We start from the raw sequence: 22825 nt of genomic DNA, 5'->3' as shown, positions 1-22825 counted from the left end.
CCGCCCCGCCGGCCCCGGGGCCGCCGCCCTTGGCTCCCCGCCGGGCAGAGTTCCCTCCGCGCGGACCGGGGGCTCCGGGGCCCGCGCGGCCGCGGCCGGAGCAGGCGGCGCGCCCCCCGCCCGCAGCTTTGGTACGTCCCGGGCTACGGCGTCCTAGCGGGGCCTGAAGGGCCCGACGGCGGCGGTTCGCCTTCCTCGTGTCCGCATGACAGACAGCCGCGCGGCGGGCGGACCGCGCGCAGGTACCGCGCCCGTCGGGGGGACGCGGCCAGGGTGCCGTCCGCCGCAGCCCCCGAGCCGTGCCCCGGAGCCGGGCCGGGGCCGAGCCGAGGCGAGCCGGCGCAGAGCTGGAGCCCCGAGCCGAGCCGCGGCAACAAGTGGCGGGGCCGGGGCCGGGGCCGGGGGCGCGGCGACCCGCGGCGGGGGTTACCAGGGGCTGGCCGGCGGCCGGCGGGGGCCAGCGGGGGCGGGCGGCCACGGACCGGCCTTCCCGCCGTCCCTGCTGGCGCGTCCCTCCAGCCCCGCCTGGAGCCCCTGCCGCGCGCGCCCGGGGGCCCCGGGGGTGTCTCTGGGGCCGAGTTCGGCGGTCCGGTTCCCAGCCGTGGCCCGGCCCGCTCGCCCGCACGGTGTCCGTCCCGGCCGGGCAGTCACCTGCGGCTCCGCCGCGGTCCTCCCCGCGCCCCAGCGACCCGCTTCGGCTCGCGTCCCTCCTCCCTTCCTCCCGAGGAAGGGGTCTGGGAGGGGGTGCGGGCCGGGCTGTGCCGGGTAGTCCGTGATCTGGGGGCACTCGGGCCTCTGAGGACTCAGAAAGCAGCGGAGGCTGGAGAGGGTGATCAGGGAAGGCGTCATGGAAGTGGTGCCTTTTGAGTTGAACCCTCAAGAGCAGGATTTCACCAGGGGTGAGCCCGAGTGTGTGTAAGGGAGGGGACTGATCCTGGCAAAGGGAACCCTTGGATACAGGCCTGGAGGCCAACCTGCGGGCCGCTCTAGGCCACACGTTTGTGCCAGGGCCGGAGGAGGTGGTGGAGTTAGAGGTGATGGGTCAGGAGCCACAAAGGATTTAAAGGAAGGTCTGGCTGTGTCTCTGGAAATGGGGCAAGGTGAGCTCCTTGCCCCCCACCCCCCACCCCGGGGCTGGAGGCTGGGGAGAGATCAGTGTGCAGCCAGAGGCAGGAAAGGCTCCCTGGAGGAGGTGAATTTCTGGGCCGTGGGGGATGGCTGTGTTGCGGAGTGGCCCCCGTGACTCCGGTTGGTGTTGGTGGGTGGGGCTTGGCCAGGTTCCCAGGCCTGAGGCATCTGGACCTCTGCTGGTGGTGAGTGGGTCTGTGCTGAGTCCCAGGCCTCAGCTCGTGGCCCTCTCAGGGTATATGCTGAGGGGGAGGGAGCCAGAGGGTCCCCTGGGGCCTGGGTGGGGCTGGCCTGAGCTGCGGCTGGCCTGGAGTTTGTGCCCCCACCTTTGCCTGGGTCCTGGACAGCCTGCCCAGTGGATTTGTCATCCCCCCGCGGCCACGTGCAGAGCCACGAGTGAGGCTACTTCCCTTCCCAGCTGACCCCCCACCCCACCCACTGGACGCACATCCTGTCCCTGGACAGAGGGACAGGACAGGGGGCCTTGAGTCCCAGTGGCCTGGGGTCAGACCCACGCTCAGCTGCAGAGGCTGCTGGCAACTGTGGAGGTGAGGGACAGAGTGGCGGGGATCCGGGCTGTCTGCGGGTGGGCCTTGGGGAGCTGGTGGGGGTGGAAGGCTTCCTGGAGGAGGGGCCCAGGGCCTGCCCCACCCATGCTCCTGCCCCAAGCGTTTGTTTACTCTGAAAGTGAGGGGAATGAGCCTCCCTCCCTGATTCTGGCCCAGCCGAGTTGACATTCCTGGAATTCTGTGTGTGGATTTGGGGGTGGTGGCTGCCTCCTCTTCCTGGGCTCCTCCCTCCAGCTCCCTGATTTCCAAGGAGACGCCATGGGGAGCCTCCGGGCTGCCCCACCTCAGCCTGTGGGCCTGCCCCCAGCACAGGTGTGCCGGAAGGCGCCTTAGGGGGCTTGGTCCTCTTCCCCGTCTCTACTGTCTTTGCTCTGCCCCGACTGGGGGACACTCGGGAGCCTCAGCGGTCAGCCCTGCCCCCTGCCTCTGCCCTGAGTGGCTGGGTCCCTCCGTGTGTGTGTGTGTGTGTGTGTGTGTGTGTGTGTGTGTGTTGTGGGGATGTAGCTGGGCCCTGGGCCAGGCTGTCCTCAGGGTGGGCAGGAAGGAGACACGGAGACCCAGGGCACCAGTGGGGAATGGGGGCGGGTGCCTTGCCCGCCTGCAGGAGAAGGGGGGCCCTTGCTTCTCCTCTCCGTGTGCAGTGTCAGCACAGATGTGGCCCAGGGCTCGGAGGCGAGGGAGAGTGCCAGTTTTTCAAGAATGGGCTGTTCTGCCCCCAGTGGTGGGCTGTGCTCCCATGCGGTTGGGAACCCGTGAGCCATGTTTCCTGCCAGAAGAGGGTCACTGAAGGGCAGGCTGGGCACGAGGCGAGATCAGCGGGTGATTTTGCAGCCGAGACGCCCGGGCCCAGAGCTCTGCCCCGTACACAGGGAGTCAGCTGCCCCTGCCCGCCGGTCCTGGTACCAGTTTGAACAACCTGTGGGTTGAACCAGAGGCGGCACAGCCGGAGGGTCCCAACCCTGGTGTGCCGGCTTGGCCCCTCTTGCTTTGGGCAGATGTGCAGGGTGCGGTGGGCTCCCTGAGCGTGCATGTCGGATGGGCTCCCCTGCCCACGGTGCCCACGCTAGCCCTGGGCCCTGGTGGTGTTTGCAGGCGTGCCTGAGGCCACTGCCCTTACCTGACCGCCCTCTGGACAAGCCTGGGCCAAGGGCATTTGGGGACAGCGTGCCCTGTAGGGCTTCCATAGGGGTCTTGGTGGCCGGAGGTGGGTGGGCACACGCTGTGGGTGCCTGAGGCAGGGTGCTCCCAGGGCCTGTGGTGGGCGGAAATGTGGCCCCCCTCGGGGTCCTGATGCTGTTCTCTCCACTGCCACCTCCAGCAGAGAAGTACCCGGCGGAGGAGGAGCAGGGATGTGCCGGAGACCTTGATGTGGGGGGGGGGGGTTGGCCTTGCTGGGCCCAGGAAAGGCCGGGGGCCCCTTGGTGGCTCTTCCGAGGGACCGTCCCCCTGGACTGGGTTCTCCCAGCCCCGGAGTCTTGCCTCAGCTCTGTGTGGCACTGGGGGGCGGGGGGGACACCCCTCCCCCACGCCGGGGTCCGGGTGGGCCTTGGGCTTGCGGGGCTGGATCAGCAGCAGGAAGGCCGACGCCACAGACCGTTTGTGCTGGCAGGGCCTCCCCCTGCTCAGAGCCGCCTCAGAGCGCTGCAGGCGCCCAGGGCAGGCAGCTGCGCTGCAACACCCGCGGTCCGCCTCCCCCGGATCTCTCCCTCTGGGGCTCGGGGTATGCTGCGCCCTTGGCGACCGCGCATCATTGTTTTGGCTTTTGGGGTGGTTCCTCTTGGAGTGGGACCTGGGTCTGGCCAGGTGGGTGCCCACGGCCTTCTCACGGCTTATGCCTCCCTGGGCACCCCCCGCTGCTTGCCACCCCAGAGCCCTGGCGAGTCAGGAAGACCCAGCCCAGGACTGTAGGTGTGTTTCCTTGGGGCTCTCCTTCAGCACGCCCCCGATGCCACTGCAGCTACCCTTCTGGGGGTACAGGCCTGCCACACCCTGCATTCAAGAGCAGACGATGGGAGGGAGGCTTCCTGGAGGAGGAGGCGGGACTGGAGAGGTGGAGCCCACCCTGGTCCTGTCTGGTCCCCGCACTCTGCCCAGCAGCAGGCTTGTGTCTGGGCGACCCCAGATGGGAGTGAGAGGCTCCGGACTCGTAGAGGGGCACTGTGGGAGCCGGAAGGGCTAGAGGTCATCTACGGAGGGGCCGGGGCTGCCGAGTGGCTGAGGGCTGTCAGTGTGGCTGGGCAGTGGTCTCCTGCCTCGGCTTGGTGTTGGCCATGGGACTTCCTCATTTTGGGGACCCAGGAGGGTTGGGAGGCTGCCGCTGGATCTGCCTTTTTGGCCCTGCCGGGAGGCCCATCCCCACCGGTGCCCCGGTCTCGGGGTGCGGGAGCATGGTGAGGTATTCCCGGAGCGGGGGTTATCAAGGGAAGTGGATGAGGTGTGTTCCCTCCCCTGCCACCCCCTACCCCCCCACCCCCCACGCACTGCCCTTGCCACTTTCTGGGCCTGGAAGCCCTCCCTGGCCACTCTGTCCCTGGGCACGGAGACAGCCAAGGGGTTGCAGGTGCTTCCTCTCCTCACCAGGGTTCTGGGGAGGACAGGCGGGAGGTCACCGCAGACCTGCATCTGCTCACCGGCCTGCTGTCAGCCCTAGACACGGTTTGTGGGCTGGCGGGCATGGGCTGTCCCTGAGCGGATGGGCGTGGGGCCGGACGCCTGCCGCTGACGTTTTGAACCCTGCGGTCCCCTCTGCCCTTGGGCTGTGCGGAAGACTGCCGCCCCTGCTCCCAGGCTGGAAGGAGCACCTGCTGTGAGGAGGGAGAGGCGGGGGGCCTGAGTGGGACGCCTTCAGACACCTGCCCCGTGAGCTTGGGGTCCCCTCCGGGAAGCCCTGGCTGGTGGAGAGGACAGAATCCCCCCGCGAATGCCGGCGGCAGGGGAACGGGCCTGGTGAGTCATCACCAGCCATCTGGGTGCAGGGAGAGCGGGGTTGGCGGCTCAGGGCGCACATGTGCTTGGAGCCCAGGAATGGGTGCGCTTTAGGGCATCTGGGGGGGAAGTGGGCACCGAAGGCTGGCTGTCTGGGGTTCAGGCCGTGACCCCCACACGGCCCGAACACGTATGTTCTCTGTACGCAGACCCCACGTGCGCTGCCTCTGTGTCTGCGTGCAAGCCTGCCTCCCTCCCTGGGCACCTTGGGTCAGGAGCAAAGACCTCCCCTCCCCATCCCTGTTCTGGTCCCCTGCGTCGGACAGTGCACCCCTATCTGGCCCCCAGCTGCCCTCTCTGGCCCTTGTAGGGACATGGTCCTGCGTGGAGGGCTGTTCCTCCTCCCCGAGGTACCCGGCAAGCCTCTGGGAGCCCCACAGTCGGTACCATGTGGTCTCCACTGTGCCCATCTTTCCTTGCATAGGGCTCCAGCCTGCCTTGGCTGACCGCTGGGGAACCGAGCACCGCCTGGCCTCTTTCCTGCGGCAAGCGCAGGTGCGTCACGGTCTGGCGGGGCAGTAGTGGAGCTGACTCGCACGGCCTTGTCGGCTCCTTCACTCCTGTCCCAGGGCCCTGCCTGCTGGATGTTCGCCTGGTCCCTGCGCAGACGGTCTGCTGAACATGTCTCCCTGGGCCCCACCTGCTGGAGGAAGGGGACTCCTGTGTGGGAGAGGCTGGACAGGGTCCCTGATGCTGGGCCGGTGCATTGAGGGAAGTCCCCCCTTCTGGCCTCAGCCCTCATGGACCTGTGTCCTCATTCCAACTGGCCCCAGGACCCTTGGATGAATTTTCCAATTTTACTTCAGATCAGACTGGCTTACTCACCTGCAGGGGGCTGCAGGGTTTTGCAGATGGTATGTTTGGGGAATGTTGACATGGCGACACAGAGGTGAGAGCGCGCTGGGCGCTGGAGCCCGCTCCAGCGGATGCAGGGGTTCCGAGGGGGGCTCAATGGGGAGTCCTGCCCATCTCTGCTAGCCTTGGCCAAGCCCACTTCCTCACCCTCAGAGGCCCTGCCCAGGGAGCCAGGCGGAGGGAGCCAGCCAGCCTCCTCCTAGGCTTCCAGCTCCCCCCTGCCCCCTCCCCCCACAAGCCAGCAGTAGGTTTCCTTCTGCCCTGGAAGCCCGTGTGCCTTCCTGAGTGTGTCTGACCCCCGCCCCGCTTGTGGGGGTGCTGCATGGGGGGCGAGATGGGGTGAGGCTCAACCTGGATCCTCCCTTGGCCTGTGTGCACCACAAGTGTACTCACACAGGCTCCCACACGACCTCCAAGTGTCCACCCTCTGACAGGGCTGTGGAGCTGGCCGACTCGGGCCCGGGGGGCGCCAGGGTCTCGAGGGTGCCGCTTGTTCCCTGAGCAGAGCTGTGGGCAGAGGTTTTTGCAGGGCGCGGGTGGGGCCACCGTGGCGACCCTTTCCTGGGGCCCAGACACACCAAAGCACACTTGGGGTTGGGAAGGGTAGAGGGGCTGTGGGAAACCTCAGGCCAGCCAGCTGGGTGACACAGGCAAGGAGTCTGGGACTCTCCCGTCCCCACTGCTGCCAGGGCCAGCTCTGCTCTGGGGGAACCGCCTTCAGATGCCGCCCTGAGGCCCGGAGCTGCAGTTCTACGAAGGACCTTCAGGGGGCGGCAGAGGGCTGATGCTAGTGGTCCTCAGGGCCCAGGGCGGCTGCCAGACCTCGCTGGGTCCTCAGCCCTCCACGCAGTCCTGCTCTGCTTGCTGCACAATCCCCCAGACCTGCTGCCCTGCTCACTGCTCAGTCTGTCCATATGTCACCTTGTGAGTGCCCCTCCTTCCCCCCATCTCTCCGTCCCATCCCTCTCCCCTCTGAGCTCTGCTACCCAATGCTCAGGAATCCTGCCAGCCCTTCCCTCTTTGGACTTCAGTGTCTGGAACTGTCTGCTGGGTGGACACTGCCAGGAGACTCCCTTGGTGACCTGGTAGAGGCCTTGGCTACAGCCCAAGCCCAGGGTGCAGGGCACAGACCCCAGGCCCAGAGCGCCGAGGGGAGGGGGCTCAGCTCTTTCTTAGACAGGAAGGGGGCATCTGGCTTACATGCTGCTGTCTGACCCTGCTGCCCCTACCAGAGGGCGCAGCTGAGGGGACGTTTGTCCCCATCTGTGATTGTGTATGTCCCTGGAGACTGTTCCTGACGCACGTGTGTCTGTACCCCAGCAGACGTGCACACCCCGAGTGACAGTCTAAGGGTGTGTGTCCCAGGGTATGTACGAGTCACCCTGAGAGTCTGGGAGCTGGGTGTAGGTCCTGGTCTGCACTTGAGTGTGGGAGGCGCACTGTCTGACTGGTGCGAAATAAGACGGGAGGCCCCCTCAGAATTTATCAGTAATTCCAAGACAGTGGCGGCAGTCTTCTGTGTGACTGCACGGTCACAGGCTGCAGAAACCGGCCCTACTCCCGGCCCTGGAGAAGCAGGAGCAGGGGAGGGTCAGCCCGCCCCGGCCCACTGAACAGGCAGATGCCGTGGGAGTTGAGGTCCGGGCCGTTTTCAGGTGCCTAGTGATACCCTTGCCCTGTTGTGTGCTCGGGCCCCTCCCTGTGGGTCTGGAATCCACCCTGCTTCTTGCAGAGTGACCTGCCATCCTACCTCCCGGGCACCCTCTCCACTTGGCCTTCCCTGCCCCAGCCCCTCTCAGGGGCAGTCCCACCTCCTCCCCCAGCAAGGTAACCCCCTCTCCCCAGGGTGGGTAACCCAGTCTGATTCCTGTCCCGACAGAGGCCTCTCCCCATCTAAGGTGTGACTGCGGGGCTCGAGCCCCTGGCGCGGGTGTCGCCAGCCCAGGCTGGGAGTGTGGGAAGCTCCTTGAGAGTGCGCACCCCAGGCGCTGTTCCGGGCTTTGTAGTCTCGCTCCGGGCGGGGAACCCAAGTCGAAGCTGCCCCAGGTCATCACCATAAAGCAACTGGGTCACCCCTTCATTTGCATAGCGCGCTGCATCTCGAGTGCGGTCGCAGGTCTCCAGGCCCGGCGGGGGGCAGTGCGGCCGCGGCGGTAGATTGGCCGGGGGGGGGGGGGTCCCCTCGTTCCCGAGGCTGAGAGCTGCCTGGGCCTCCGCCCTCGGCCCCTCCGGCGCTGTCCCTGCAGTTCGAGAGCATCTTCCTGCCGGGCCCGGGGAAGGCGAGGGCGAGGGGCGCCAGCGCGGGCGGGCGGGCGGGGTCGGGCCGTCGCCCCGGGGCTGCGATTGGCCGGCGCCGGCGCCCGCGGAGCGGTGGGATTTGCGGGGCGGGGCGGCGGGCAGGGGAGGGCAGGGGAGGGGTCCGCAGGGCGGTGCGGCGAGGTGGGAAGGGGTGCGCGGGCGAGGCGGGCGCGGATTGGCGGGCTGAGGGGGACGGGGCGGGGGGCCGGGGGCGCGGGGCGGGGCGGCGTGTGTGTGTGGGGGGGTCCTCGGGGGGCGGGGCCGGCGCGGATTGGCGGACGGGCGCGGGCGGGGGCCGGGGCTGCGGCGCGGGGGACCGGGGCAGGTGTGCGGGCCGCCGCCGGGGCGGAGCGGAGCGGAGCGGCGCGCCCGGCTGCCACCGCGGGGCCGGGGCCGGGGCCGGGGCCGGGGCCGGGGCCCGGGCGGGATGCGGCGTTCCGGGGCGGTGGGCGCGGGGCGCTGAGCCCGGCGGCGGCCCCGGCGCGATGCGCCGCTCGAGCACGGACGAGTCCACGTACCGGCGCAGCCCGTCGCCGGAGGGCAAGGAGCCGGGCTTCGCGCGCGGCGGCCCCTTCCGGCGCTACAGCAGCCTGTACGGGTGCGCGGGCGCCGGGGACGCCGCGGACGGCGGGGACGGCGGCCCCTTCTTCGGCCTGCACGCCAGCCCCGGCCCCAAGGCGGCCCAGGCGCGCTACACGTCGCCCAAGGGCAACAAGTACGTGGTCTTCTACCTGGACCTCTCCTTCATCTTCCTCCTAGAGTTGAAGCGCTGCGGCATGGCGCGCGGCTGCCTCCAGGGCGTCAAGTTCCTCATGTTCGCCTTCAACCTGCTCTTCTGGGTGAGTGGCGGGGCCCGGGGGCGAGCCGGAGTCGCTGCTGCAGCGGGGATGGGGGGCGAGGCGCCGGGACGCAGACGGGCCGGCCTGGGCGCGCAGGGTCGCGGCTCCGGCCCGGGGGAGGGGGGGCAGGGCTGGAGCGGCCGCGGCGGCCGGGGGCGGGTGTCCGGTCCCGCGAGGCTCTGGCCGAGGCTCTGCGGTCGGGGCCGCTGCCCGCGTCCTGTCCCCTCTGCTGAGACCGGACGTGTCCCGCACCTGCGCGCGGGTCGGCAGGGCGCCCGCATTCCAACGCTGGTCGTGGCCGGCGGGGCGCTGGGGCTAACGCCTCCCCTCCCGTCCCAGCGCCCAGCGGGCGTCCTGTCTTCGACCCGCACACCCCCTCCCCGTCCTCAGTGGACTGACCGAGTAGGCCCAAGGATCGGGGTTCTCCAGGGGCTGTTGGGGGTCAGGTGGACCCGTCCATCGTCTGGAGGCCGTGGGAAGGGAGTGGGCAGCGTGAGTTCTTGGGCTGGGCCTCCCACGGGGCAGGATGGTGGGCCACCAAGTGTGCTAGGGACGTGTCTGGCGTCCCTGCTGACTCTTCGTCCTGCATGGTGTGTGTGTGTGTTGGGGTGGGGGGGCTCCCATAACTGCAGAGGCGCAGCAGGCCCTCCTGTGGCCTTGTCTCTCCTGAGCAGGTTGGAACAGGCCTGGCTGGGCTGCGGGAGGCTGGGGGCAGAGAGGATGCCGAGGTCACTCCCTCCTTCCGGAGCAGAGAGTCAGGGGGTGTGGCGCGGGCTCTGGACCCCCAGGAGGAGGTTGAGCTTTGCACACTCATCTTCAGGCCGGATGCCCAGAAACTGGGGTCCCCCTCTGCCCCTTCCTCCTTCCTCAGGCTGTGCTTTTCTCTTCCCAGCTTGTGGTGCTTGGAGTCGGGGGTCCCCGGGAGGGGCAGCCAGCCTGGGCTGCCCTTCGGTGTGACCCAAGGGGGCTCCTGGCCCAGGTGCCAGCTTCCAGAGGCGGTCACCCCAAGAGTTTGTTCTCCACAAGAGACTCCTGGCAGGGGTGAGGCACCGGCCCGGAGCGAAGCACCGTGAGGTCAGGAGCCAGCAGCAGGGGTGGGTGGCAGCTGGGCCCTCGGCCAGGACTGGGGTGAGCATCTTCTGTTGGTGGGGGATGTTGACGAGATACAGTGGGTGCCAGTGTGGTGGGTACCAAGCAGCTGGCAGAGTTGGCATGTCCCCGTGAGTGACCGCATCTGACAGTGGTGGTTGTCACAGATCTTGGGGTGGAGGGGGGTGGTGGGTGTGCAGGAGAGTCAGGTCCCAGGAGGTGGGCAAGACTTGCCTCTTCCCTCGTCTGCCTTCCTCAGTGATCTGGGGAGCTGCCTGCAGGCAGAGGGAGAGGGGCCCCCTCCAGGGCCCAGCCCCCCCTGCCACGGGCCCCAGGCTGAGCTGTCTTGGCCCTGTGAAGCCTGAGGAGCAGCCGACCAGTGGCAGAACAGACATGCTCTGCCAGTGTCTGCGGTGGGTCAGAAACCCCTTTGGGATCCCCTCCTGGGCAGGACAGTCCGTTCCTTTTATTTCACAATTCTGCCTCCCTGCAAAGCCAGCTGGCCCCCTGCTGCTTACCTGGGCCTGTCCTTGCCCCAGCGTGGTGCCCAGCCGGGATCTGAGACACGGAGGTCAGAGAGGGCATGGGGCCTGCCCACAGCCTGTGGGAACCCCCCGCGAGGTGTGGTGCAAATGGTCGGGAGGCTGAGTCCCTGTGCCGGTGAGCCTGCGGGTGGCGGGGACAGTGGCTACAGCACCCTTCCCTGGGCCTCAGCTTCTTTGCTACCTGGGGGTGCTGGCCCCCCACCCCATTTCCCACTGTCACTGGGAGACCTCTGAGTGTCATGCCTTAGTCTCCCCTGGAGCTAACTGTAGGGTCAGGGCCGCGGTTGTGGGTGGAGAGTCCCCGAGGGCTGGACCTGTGTCAGTCCCTCCGACCCCCGCCCTGCAGGGCCAGGCCAGGGGCGAGGCCATCCTCTGCGGCCGGGGTGGGGGGAATTGTGTCTGAGTGGGCAGCCATGCCTGTCCTGGTGTGGCTCCAGAGGGCGTGGGTGCCCGGGGCCCTGGGGGGGCCAGGAGTCCAGGCCGCAGGTGCAGATGGGGCCAGGGGATCAGGAAGGTGAGGCCCAGGGTCCGGCCCTCAGACCTGTTTAGAGGTGAAGGTGCAATGAGTTCTCTAAGTTTGTCTCCTCCTCACTTTGGCTCTCCTGTCCAAGCCCCGCCCGGCACCCCTTTCCCTCAGGGCCTCGATCCTGCTGGAGGTAGAGCCCCGCAAGGCCGGCACGTTGACCCCTCGAGGCATCCGCCTGCCTCTTTCGTCCGGCCGTCCCGTCCACACACCGCCTGCTCCCCAGGCTGTCGGGTGGCCCTGGCCGAGATCACAGCTCCCGACTCGGCCTGGAGGGGCAGGAAGGGGGAAGGGCTCAGCCCATAATCGACTCTGACTCAGGTGCCCCATTTGACGGGTTTTCCGGGGGCTCCTGCTGGGTTGGGCAGGATGGAGGGCTCCAGCCGTGGGTCCTTGTGGGGCAGGCAGGAGTCCTCCCCTCGCTGTCCGGGGCCTCAGCCGCCTGGTCCTGTGCGGACGGGCTAGATCGCAGGCTCCTCTCAGCGAAGGAAACAGGCCTGCCTCTTGTCCCCAGTGCTGCAGCCGGGGTGACCTGAGCCGGGGGAGCCAGCACTCCCCGGAGGAAGAGAGGGGCCGAGGCGCTGGTGACGGGGGCCCCTCAGAGTTCAGAGCCAACGGACCCCCAGACGCTCTCCGGCCTTCCCCTAGCAGGTGGCGCCCTTGCTGGCAGCAGACGGCTCCAGCAGGGACGTGCTGGCCCTCCTCGGAGGCCTGCATGTGTATCGGGCACCTTCGGGCCACGGTCCCCATGATGGGGGCAGGGGTGTCTCCTGGGAGCCCTATCCTGGCAAAGAGGGCCTTGTTCAGTACGTGGGAACATGGGGGTGCTGGGCGCGGGGTGAGGGTTTGGGGCCGTTCGGGCCCCCACGGTGACAGAGGGGGAGGGGGAGGCCCAGGGTGGGGAGAGGGGGAGGACGTGCCCTCCTGGCCTCACCTGCTCGGGGGCAGACTGCTCAGGGCTTCCCCAGGGGCAGTGTCCGTGCCCCAAGGGGTCCAGGTGTGGGGGGCGCCTGGGAGAGGAGGGTCTGAGCCCAGCAGGGCCAGGGTGCTTGGGTGCGTCCTCTGAGCAGGTGCCCGGCTCCTCCCCAGATCAGCCAAGCTGAGGGCCCGCCTTCCTGCTGCTTCCCCGGCGGCCGGCCCTCCCGGCCCCTTCCCACCTCTGGGCTGCGTCCCACTCTGCGGGCAGGGTCCCCTCTGCATGGCTGGGGCGGGGGTTGGAGCTGCGCTTGCCTTTTCCTGCTGCCCAGGCCACCGTAGGGCTCTGGCTGAGTGCCGCCTCCTCGGGGACTCCCTTGCCCCAGCCGCGCCCCAGGTGATGCGCTGCAGATGACTTTTGTCCAAGTGGGCAGCCTGCCCTGCTGTCCCTGGCCCTGGGGCAAGACCCCTGAGACTGGCGGGGGAGGGGACACCCGGTGGCAGAGGGCCCGTCGGGCTGGGATCCGTGACCCCCCGCAGGTCCTCCCGGCAGCTGGGAAGTCCCGGGGCAGGGGCCTGCGAGCGTCTCAGACCTTGTGGCTCCTCTTGGCCGTGGCCTCCTGATGGTGCTGGGCAGGTCCCCATGTCCGGGCTGTTTTTGCCAAGGGGTGAGGCAGGGGGTTTCTGCTGCCCACAAGGAGGGGTGGGGGGGAGGGCGGCGGGTTCTGTGATGGGATCGGGTCTGAGGGCCCTGGGGAGCAGGTCCTGGGGTTGGGGTGCTTGGCTGGTCCAGTCAAGGCTCAGAACACTCTCCTCCTTGGGGCCGGCTGCTGGCCGACGGGGCGGAGGGGGCTTCTGGGGCCTGGGGATGTCCGTCTGCTCTGCGGTGGCAGTCTGGGTCTCTGGGTCCAGCTCTGCGACAGGGCCCTCCTGCCCGCGGCGTGGGTGGCAGGCAGCAGACACAGCCCGCTTCTGACTTTCGGAGCAGCGGCGTCGATGCTGGGACCAGGGGTGCATGTCTGCGGCCGGGTTGGTAGCTCCCTGATAGGTTGGGGGTGGCAGCGGTCTGTCAGGGGCCCCCAGTGGCTCTGGCTCGACCCCGGGTGGTTGTCAGGCCTGTCTCCCCTCCCCCCATGACCCCAGTGGGTTTTGTGGAGTCTGGCCTGTTGGAAGGGAGGGTGAGGGGAGAGGCAGGTCGGCCAGGCCTGTCTGGAGAGATCCTTTTAGATCTCAAGCAGGCACATGTAGGACTCTGTCTGGGGTAGAGGGATGTGGCCGCAGCCCTGAAGGGCCGGAGGGGCCTCGGAAGCCAGGCGGACCGCGTCCCAGCTGCGGCCCCGGACCCGGCCTTCTGCCTGTGGTAGGGGCTCCGCCTCCCTTCTGGCTGCCCGGAGGACCCGGCCACGGCCTCTCCCTCTCCCTCTCCTCCCCAGCAATGCTGGCCAGGTTTTTGCGTGGAGCCTGACCGGGGCGGGGAGGGGGCGCTGGAACTCACGACCCTGAGATCCAGACATGAGCTGAGAGCAAGAATTGGGCTCAACCAGCTGAGCCACCCAGGCTTTATTGTTATTATTTTTTTTTTAAGAAAGATTTTATTTATTTATTTGAAAGAGGGAGAGTGAGAGAGACAGCGCATGAGACGGGGAGAGTCAGAAGGCGACGCAGGGCCCCCACCGAGCGGGGAGCCCGATGCGGGACTCGATCCTGAGACTCCAGGATCATGACCTGAGCCGAAGGCAGTTGCTCAACCAACTGAGCCACCTGGGTGCCCCTCCCCCACCTTTTAAAAAAGTCTTCTTTTAAGTCTTCTCTACTCCCAGCGTGGGGTTCGAACTCCCAGCCCTGAGATCAGTGTCTCATGCTCCACTGGCTGAGCCGGCTGGGCGTCCGTTTGGGGTTCTTAACTGTCCCCTGGATGCCCCTTTGTGGTCCGGTGAGCTCCTCCTTGCCCTGGAGGGTAGACTTGACCTTCCTGAAGCTGCTGGCCAGGGCTGTTCTGTCCCCCTGCCCAACCCCCCCTCAGGGGACGCCGGCTTCAGGGCCTGCAGTCACTGGGGCTGCTCTCCTCGTGCCTGGGCCTTGCGGCTGAGGACGGCGCAGGGGCTGACGCATAGGAACGGCGGCCTGTCGTGTTGTTTTCCAGTGAAGGGCCGGACGAGTAGCCACCAGTGACAATATCCACTGTCAGCCCAGAGGTACCTACCTCGAGCCCCTTGGCTCAGTCTCCCTGACTCCTGCCTTGGGGCAGCTGCCACCTGGGTTCTGGCTCGGTGACGCGTCCCGCAGTTCCTAACGTGTACGGATGGGGCCCCCTCGTGGTTCTTCTTGGCTGGGAGGGGCCAACCACCTTGCCATGCCCCAGGGCTGTGCTGGCTGCCAGGAGAGGGCTTCTGGGCACAGGCTGGGCCCCTGCGGGCACTTGGCCCTCCACCGTGTTCCAAGAACATGGCCAGCTGTCCTGCCGTCTGCTGTCCTGCCGTCTGCGGGCCGGAGGGGCTCTGGCAGAGGGCCACCTGACACCTGCCCCTGCCCCGGGCCTGGGTGCGGGGCTGGCGTCTCAGACTTGTGGTCCTTCCACCCGGCCAGACTGAAAAATGCAAGGAGGGGGGAGCCCAAGCCGGGTGCGGGCCTGGAGCTGGTGACGGGGAGGGCAGGAGATGAGGCTCCAGGTGCGTGGGAGGGCGTGGGTGGGGGACCCACCAGGAGGCCTGGGCCCCCCTCTCAAGCTGTCATGGGCTTTTGCGTGGCTGGGGAGGGGAGCCCCGCCTGAGCCCCAAGCCATGGGAGAGCCGTGGGGTTCGGGCGGGGCCCCAGCCTCCCAGGGACCTCAGCCCCACCTAGCCTGTGTTTGATGTTCTCTGTCTGAGACTAACGGGCTTTGTTTTTCTTCCTGCACTTGGAGGCTGTAATTCTCCTGCCAAAATGTTTTAAAAGCTGCATACACAGAAACATTTTCAAAATTATAGGTAGTTTTATTAACTGTGTGTGCGTTTTGTTAGTGTATGTGTCTGAGCGTTTAGCGACTGTTTTCTGCAAACATGCTTGAACACAGAGGGCCTTGGGGCTTGTGGCCACGGCAGGTCACAGGGCAGCGCATCTGTGACACAAGCCTGCGTCTGCCACTGATGGTGAGGGGTGCCCGCGGCGGCATGGCGTGTGACGTGGTGGCAGTGAGGGGTGTGTGTGTCCCAGTGTGGGTCTCTCCTGCCGTCGCAGGGTGGAGGGGGACGTTGTGTGCAGACTTAGTTATGGAAATCCCTTTCTCCCGCTGCTGGGGGTGAGCAGTTCCCTCCTGGGTTCCACGGAGACCCGGGCCAGTCCCCACCCCCACAGCTGCTCCCCGTGTCCTCCTCTTGTGTGTCCCCACGGGGCGAGGGAGCTCAGACGGGCTCATTTTCCTGCTGACAGGACCGTCTGCCGACGTCCTTGAAGGCGGGCACTTGGGGTTGTAGAGAAGGAGTCATTCCTCTGCTGCAGGAGGCAGTCCCCCCTGCCTCCCACTGAGGCCCCACTCCTGGGGGCTCAGCCCAGAAACATGACGTGCTCCGTGGGGGCTTGTGGTTCAGTGGGGGACAAGCTGACGTGAGGCCTGGGCATGGTGGCCGGTTACTGTGTCCTGCTTCATGGGGGGGTGGGCCACGTTCACACCCGCCCTGACCCAGTTCCCTCCCTGCTCCCCAGCCACAGTGTCCCTTCTGTGCACAGTACCCGACTGGGCAACCCCAGCTTCAGCCTTGCCTTGGGGCTTTGGAGCTCCTGGAGGCAGTAGGTATGCGGTAGGCATGGGGGAGGGGCATAGCTCCAGAAAAGCCCTCGGCTCCATTTCTCATCTGTAGGTTGGGTGGGAGGACCGAATGAGCCGGAGCCTGTCCCAGCCTCCTGTGCCCCACGGTGCTGAGCGATGCCTCGCACAGGCAGGTGTGGGGTGCCCAGAAGCGCTGGGTGTCCCCTGGAGGGCCTCGCCCGGGGTCAGCACCTTGGACAGTGCCAGCGCCCCTCCATCCCTGCAGGCGCACCCACACCTCCAGGACTGCCCTGGGGCGGTGCCCACGCCCAGACCTGCCGTGAAGACCTCTCCTGTCTCTGTCCCCCCAACACGGGGCATCTGGCTCCTTGCGCTGGGTGCCCACCGAGGGCACCGAGGCAGTCTGAACCCCTCTTCTGGGTGGGTCTCCCCACTGTGGGAGCAGCCATCTGGGCAGTCCCCCCACCCCGGGCTCCTGGCCCCTGGTCACGGCCCTGAGTTTGATCAGTGCACCACTGACCACCTCTCAGGGGGCCGGCCACTGGCAGAGGCTCTGTCACCGTCCATCGTGGGCCCTCTGGGGACCTCCAGGGCCATGTGGTCAGTGCGAGGGGTAGGCCAGGATCCTCTGACCCACCAGGGTCCCCCAAAACTGCTACCCTGCCCCCTCCCTGCATCTTGCCTGAGCTGCGGACCCCCACCCTCCTCTGGGGAGGGGCCTCAAATAGGCAGAACAACCCCTGCTTCCGGACCCTGCCCTGAGCCAGCAGCATTCAGCAGAGGGATTGTTTAGAACTTGTAGACTGAAGTTCTTGCTTTTGTGGAAGGTGCAGACCGGGGCGGGACGCCAGAGAGGACCCGCATGTTCACCCTGGGCTGCTGGACCCCCACACTGGCTGGTGGTGGGCATGTCAGCCGGAGGCTCTCCTGCCTCGCTCAGCCCTTGGCAAGGCCCAGAGGGATCCCAGATGCCCACCCCAGGGAGCCGTGGCCTCTGCTCTTGGTCTGAGAGCCGCATGCCCCCTACCCCCACAATTGCAGTCTCCTGCCCGCCCGGCTGAGAGCACGGCGCGCATACTCCCCAGAGACTCCGGGACCACCGAGTGGTGCCCCGCCGCCACCCCAGGGCCAGGCTGACCTGGTGATGGGGGAAGGGGTGAGGATGTGCCCATGGGAAGGTGAGGCCTCCTTGGGCAGGGGCCTCAGAGCCGGTGGAGCCTGCAGAGTCATGGGGTCCCTGTTGGGCTTGGGGAGCCCATCCGGTTGCTGGGGAGGCGTTGTGTGTGGATGAACCGGCTGCCCTTGGCTCTGCCTCTGACTCACTGGGCACGAGGCTCACTTCCCAGCCTCAGTTCCCTGGTCTGGGAAATCGGGTGGGAGTCTGGCCTTCTAGGCTCAGGAAGCTTTTGTGGGGTGAGGCAGGGCTTGTGGTCCTGAGCGGCTGCGGTATACCCTGGAGTCTGTGAGCTAGCCTGTTCTGGGCATGCGGGGGGATCGCGCCTAGGGGGCCCTGGGGGCTGAGGCCATGGGGGCCCCCCCAGATGTTGAGGAGTGGGGAGGGGTCCCCAGGCAGGGCCGCTGGCTTTCCCCAGAGCCCAGCAGGCATTAGTCACCAAGTGGTCTCACTGAAGCCCAGGTTTTGGGGGACCAGGAGCTGGTCCGTGTTCATGGGGCTTACCTGGAATACAGTCTCCTCTTTGTTTCTGAGACCACCCAGAGCCCCGGCGCACCCCTGCTCCCCCAAGGCTGGGTGTCCCCGTCACCAGGAGAGGCCGAGGGCCCGCTCTGGCTTCTTCACCGCTTTGCCTTCTCCCCTTCTTCCTCTCATTTCAATGGGTTTTTTAATTTTTTTTTAAGATTTTATTTATTTAATCTGACAGAGGCAGCGAGAGAGGGAACACAAGCAGGGGGAGCGGGAGAGGGCGAAGCAGGCTTCCCACAGAGCAGGGAGCCCCATGCAGGGCTGGATCTCAGGAGCCTGTGATCATGACCTGAGCCTAAGGCAGATGCTTAACCCACTGAGCCCCCCAGGTGTCCCTTCAATTGTGTTTGTAATAAGGAGCGACTATGAAATTCAGTAGCAGTCCCGGTGGTTGAAAGGGAGGGGCAGTGAGTGCCAGGGACGGGGTTCTCTGCTCCATCCTGTGCTGGCGTCCATGCCGGGGCCTGGTGCGTGTTCGGGGCCTTGCACTTAGAAATGGACAGCGGGGGCTGCCGGGGGCCCACTGGGCGGTGGTTTTAGGAAAGAGGGGAGTGTGTGGTCCAGCAGGGTCCCCAGGCATCATGTCCCTGACTGCTCAGGTCCAGAGAGGCTGTGGGGTAGGTGCAGGCCAGGACCTGGGCCAGAGGGGTATGCTTCCTAGAGGGGTGGTGTTTGGGGGGCCCTAGGGCCCCTTGCCCAGGCTGCTTCACTGTGTCCCTGGGACAGGGACAGGCACCCCATTTGTGACCTGAATGGAGAGTGTCCTCAGACCATCTGCTTCCCACTGCCAGAGGTGGCGGACCTTGGAGTCCCCATTACTGTGACTGTGGGGGGACCGGCTGGGAGGGCTGGCTGGCCCTGGAAGGTCAGCAGGGTGGGCCTGTGGGATGCCACTCTGGGTGGCCACTGGGGTCTGGTGCAGCCTGCCCTGGGGTGTGTGGATGGTGGTTTCACGGCCCTCTCTTCCCCCCTGGCGGTCCCAGCTGGGAGGCTGTGGCATCCTCGGCGTCGGCATCTGGCTGGCGGCCACCCAGGGGAACTTCGCCACCCTGTCCCCCTCCTTCCCGTCCCTGTCGGCCGCCAACCTGCTTATCGTCACCGGCACCTTCATCATGGCCATCGGCTTCGTGGGCTGCATCGGAGCCATCAAGGAGAACAAGTGCCTCTTGCTCACCGTGAGTGCCCCCCGCACGCAGGCTCCGTCTCTGGGCCCCGCTCCCTACCTGTGCTGACCCCGCAGGACCGGTCCCTGGGGACCTTGCCGGGGCTGGGGGGGGGCTTGGTTGCTGGGGGTGCTGCTCGGTCGGGGTTTAGTGGAAGCCCCCCCCGACAGGACAGAGGCCCCCCGCCATGTGCCCACGAGTGCCAGGCGGGGCCCCCTCCGGCCTACATCGGGCCTGTTTGCTCGGAGACCACCCTTCCAGGGAGCCTCTGCCCAGCTCCTGTCCCAGGACCCCGCTGAGAGGCTCGAGTCCCCTCCTGTGCGGTGGGGACAGATTCCCAGGCAGGCAGTGGTTCCCCGTCGTCAGGAGCATTACACCGGGCGGAGAGGGCCAGGCTCCTCACCGATTAGCGTGTCTGACAAAGGCCTCCTGCAGCTTGCTCTTGTGGCCGAGCCCTTGCCCAGGGTGGGGCCTCGGAGGGCCTGTCCCCCAATCTGTGCAGCTGTGCTGGGTGTTCCGCTGGTTCCACAGGCTCCCATCAGCGCCTGGGGCTCTGATCCCTTGGAGCAGAGGGTGGGGGTGTGGCTGGGTCCCCAGCTGCCCCGGGGCAGGAAGCTGCGGTGTGGGTGGGGGGCCCAACCCCAGCCTTCCCTGCAGGGCGACCTGAAGTCCAGAGCGCAGGGCCTGCTGGGGGCACTGGGGGCCCGCACTGAGGGAAGGCCAGATCGGGGGTCCCGGGGGGAGGACAGGGCTCGCTCCCCGCAGCCCGTCCCCTTCCTGTCTGCAGGAAAGGCAGGCTGGACGCAGGCTGTCTCTGCTGCCCCGCGGGCCTGAGGCTCTGGGGTGCTCACGGGGCGGTGCGGGGGGATGGCTGCCACCCAGCAGGCAAGGTTTGTGAGGCCAGGTGGGGCCTTGCTCCTGGTGGCTGTCCCCTCCCCTGAGGGGCTGCTGACCTCCCCTGGCTGCTCTGACGGCTGTAACCGGCATGGTTCAGGGTCTTTTTTTTTTTTTTTTTAAGATTTTATTTATTTATTTGACAGACAGATCACAAGCAGGCAGAGAGGCAGGCAGAGAGGGGGGGAAGCAGGCTCCCTGCCGAGGAGAGAGCCCGACGCGGGCCTCGATCCCAGGACCCTGAGATCACGACCTGAGCCAAAGGCAGAGGCTTAACCCACTGAGCCACCAGGCTCCCCGGTTCAGGGTCTTTGTGGTCCGACCTTCTCCCTGCCCACCACAGGGACACAGGCACAAAGCACACACGTGTGCTGGCAGGGGTGAGACTTGTGCTTTTGAGGTTGGTTGAGCAAGAGAAGGGCCCTCGCTCCAGAGCGGGCAGGAGCCCACGGGAGGTGGAGCAGCAGGAGGGGCTCTGCTGGTCTCCGGGGAACGGACACCCGTGGGGGAGGTTCCTGTAGTGCGGGGGGGGGGGGTCTCTCTGCATTTGCAGCCCCACCCTTGGGAGGCTGCCTGGGCCGGGGGGGGGGGGGCAGCTAGGGGCCAGGCGGCCAAGTCACCAAGGTTGGGTCCCCTGTGCAGTTCTTCGTGATGCTGCTGCTGGTGTTCCTGCTGGAGGCCACCATCACCATCTTGTTCTTCGCCTACACTGACAAGGTTCGCCCACCCCTGCCCTCCCCAGCGTTGGGGGCGGGGGCTCTGATCTCACCAGCCAGCTAGGGCCACAGCACTGTGGGTGACAAGGGTGCGGGCAGGGCTGGGAATGGCAGTCCCAAGCTCCACACTTGGTGCGCGTGGACAAAAGCCCCTGCCATCCACGCACTGGGGGAAGTGGCTTTAACCGCAGCCACCAGAGGCCGGGCCTGGAGGCTTGGGGAGGTTTCTGGCCCTCCAGGAAGTGGGGGACAGGGGAGCAGTGCTGTGGTCTGGCTGTGCCGAGCTCCTGCTGTCCTGGGCTGCACGTCTGCCGGGCAGGGAGAATCCCCCATCCCCAGGTCCTTAACCACCTATTTACTTACTGATGGCTCGTGGCCGTGTGTCCTGTCCGGCTGTGCCCTGCACCTGCTCCTTCCTCTGCCCGCTGGGCGCTCTCGCTCGGCTCCTGGGTCCCTCTGGCGTCCTCCCACCGGTGCACTTTCTGGCGCCGGACGACCCCCAGACCTAGCTTGGCCTCTCCTTCCCCAGGCCTGGAACCAGCCCCTCCTCCGGGAGCCGCGGTTCCCTCGCTGGAGGACGGTCTGGGGAACCGAGTTGCGGGGGCCGGTGTGCTCGTCGCCACTGGGGCGTCGTAGCTTCTGGGCCCCTTGGCGGACGGACGGAGCCGGGCGTGCTCACAACCTGCGTGTACAGACCGGTCGGTGTTTCCGTCCGTGTCCGTCTGTCTCTGTACGGGCAGCTGAGGCGGCAGACTCTGGTGCCAGCTGGTGTTCAGCACCACAGAGGGCCCAGGGATGGGGGCTTCCAGGAGGAGGGGACTCCAAGGAGGGAGACAGTGGGCACAGGTGCTTGTGGGTCTGGATGAGGGAGGTGGAACTGGCTGTGGGGGGGGTGTCCTGCTGACCCCACTGCACCTGCAGATCGACAGGTACGCCCAGCAGGACCTAAAGAAGGGTCTGCACCTGTACGGGACCCCAGGCAACGTGGGCCTCACCAACGCCTGGAGCATCATCCAGACCGACGTGAGTCCGTGCGTGCGTGCGTGCAGAGGGGGTGGGGGTGTGTCCGGTAGGGGACACGGCCCACCCACCCACCCCCCAACCATCCCAGCCCCTGCACCTGTCCACAGTTTCGCTGCTGTGGGGTCTCCAACTACACCGACTGGTTCGAGGTCTACAACGCCACCCGCGTGCCCGACTCTTGCTGCCTGGAGTTCAGTGAGAGCTGTGGCCTTCACGCACCTGGCACCTGGTGGAAGGCGGTGAGCCCCTCCCCTCCCCAGGCATCCTGGCCCCAGGGGAACCCCAGGGTGGGGAGGAGGGCCAGCCTCGAGGCCCCTGTGACACACACCCTTCCTCCAGCCCTGTTATGAGACCGTGAAGATGTGGCTCCAGGAGAACCTTCTGGCTGTGGGTATCTTTGGGCTGTGCACGGCACTGGTACAGGTACGCTGGCCGGGTCCTGCCTCAGGAGCCACCTGGACTTACCCCGGTCTCTGACCTCACAGCTTAGCTCACCAGCACCTGGGGGGAGGGGCCTTGAGCCCCCATGGCTGTGCAGAGATGGGGTTTGAGGTATAGTCGGAGCCTACTCCACAGGGAGGTGGCCTTTGACGGATCAGGGACTGGTAGGCCAGCCTGTTCCTGTGGCCTAAGCCTGGCAGCTGTGGTGGGTGAGTCACAGGACGGCCCAGCCAGTGCCGAGCAAGGGTGGGCAGTCCAGGGCCTGGTGCCCGAGCCGGGCTTCCTGCCCCCGTGGAAGCCTGGAGCGTTAGACCCTGCAGAGGCTGGAGGGCAGCGGTCAGCAAACCCGGACCTCGGGCAGCCCTGTTCCTGGGGGGCAGTGGTAGGCGGGTCCCAGCCAGATCACACATGGTCAGAGGTGACCCCAGGCGGAGGATGTGCAGGGGAGGGAGGGAGGGGGCACGGAGCCAACAGGCCCTGCAGCCACCAGCAGAACCACAGCAGCCACACTGAAAGGCGGGTCTGGGGGCTGAGCCCTAGGAGTCCCCAGCGTGACCCCTAGGCTAAGGCTTGGGGATGTGGCTGGGGGGACCCGAACTGCCAGGGTTGGGGGAGGCATCCCTGGGGAAGTGGGGTACGGGCCATCCAGGGAGGAAGCTGTGGGGTGGGGTCTGGGGCAGGACCCCCTGTGCCTGCAGTCTCCGGGAGCAGTCCTGCCCAGCCCCCTTGTGTCTCCGCAGATCCTGGGTCTGACCTTCGCTATGACCATGTACTGTCAGGTGGTGAAGGCGGACACCTACTGTGCGTAGGGTGCCCGCTGCCTGCCTCCCCTGCCTCGCTGCCAAAGGACACGGCCCACTGGGAGATGCCCGCTCCTGCTGCGGGACTCAGCACCAACCCTGCCCCCCCGCAACCGCCCCCCCAGACCCTCAGCCAGCGGGGTGAGCCCTGTGCTGGAGGCGGGAGGGGCTTCTGGCACATTTCAGGTCCGGGTGCTCTCCCGAGCAGCAGCGTCTGCCCCTGCTCTGCCCCCCTGGCTGGTGTCATTCACGAGTGGGGATGGGGGTGGAGGGCTGACCGCTGGTCCTGGTGCTCCAGGTGGGGCGGCTGCCCCACCACCCACATTCCACAGCAGAGCCTGGCAGGCTCTGGTGCATCTTAATAAAGTGTGTGGACAGCCTGCCCCCGCCGCATCTGTTGCTGCCTGACCCCCAGGGACGTGCCCAGCGCCTGGGGTGGGGTTCCTGCACATGCGTGGGGGCAGCCCCCACCCCGCCAGGGAAATCTGTTGGTGGTGCAGGTGTCTCAGGACGGCCCTGGGCCTCCCTCCCCATCTAGCCCCAAGGCCTTGCCTGCCCCAGGGCCCCTGTTTCTGTGAACTTGGCCCCGGAACTG

General features: G+C 67.0%; 1 protein-coding gene across 14 annotated transcripts; it reads left to right on the top strand.

Moving 5' to 3' along the window:
* The first annotated feature begins 111 nt into the window (after nucleotides 1–111).
* On the top strand, nucleotides 112–22610 carry TSPAN4 (tetraspanin 4). Of its 14 annotated transcripts, none has more exons than XM_082749395.1 (9): nucleotides 112–242; nucleotides 5107–5177; nucleotides 8595–8674; nucleotides 18177–18368; nucleotides 19893–19967; nucleotides 20888–20989; nucleotides 21097–21228; nucleotides 21329–21412; nucleotides 22171–22610. In XM_082749395.1, the coding sequence occupies exons 3-9, from the start codon at nucleotides 8612–8614 to the stop codon at nucleotides 22237–22239; spliced, it is 717 nt and encodes a 238-aa protein (XP_082605521.1). In that variant the 5' UTR covers nucleotides 112–242; nucleotides 5107–5177; nucleotides 8595–8611; the 3' UTR covers nucleotides 22240–22610. The 14 variants fall into 14 exon arrangements, 13 of the variants coding, with proteins under 13 accessions (XP_082605521.1, XP_082605519.1, XP_082605520.1 ...); XM_082749394.1 differs by lacking the exon at nucleotides 112–242 and adding an exon at nucleotides 1289–1676; XM_082749397.1 differs by lacking the exon at nucleotides 112–242 and adding an exon at nucleotides 1295–1313.
* The last annotated feature ends 215 nt before the right edge of the window (nucleotides 22611–22825 follow it).

Source organism: Mustela nivalis (genome assembly GCF_964662115.1).
Source record: "Mustela nivalis genome assembly, chromosome: 9".
NCBI classification, from domain to species: Eukaryota; Metazoa; Chordata; class Mammalia; order Carnivora; family Mustelidae; genus Mustela; species Mustela nivalis.
This window is presented reverse-complemented; position numbering and strand designations above follow the sequence as displayed.

Bases quoted from the DNA above. Each gene is read 5' to 3' on its own strand.
- TSPAN4 (XM_082749387.1), top strand. From the start codon at position 8,321: ATGCGCCGCTCGAGCACGGACGAGTCCACGTACCGGCGCAGCCCGTCG. The intron at 18,369-19,892 runs GTGAGTGCCCCC...TCCCCTGTGCAG, and splicing joins ACAAGTGCCTCTTGCTCACC to TTCTTCGTGATGCTGCTGCT. The intron at 21,229-21,328 runs GTGAGCCCCTCC...CCCTTCCTCCAG, and splicing joins CTGGCACCTGGTGGAAGGCG to CCCTGTTATGAGACCGTGAA.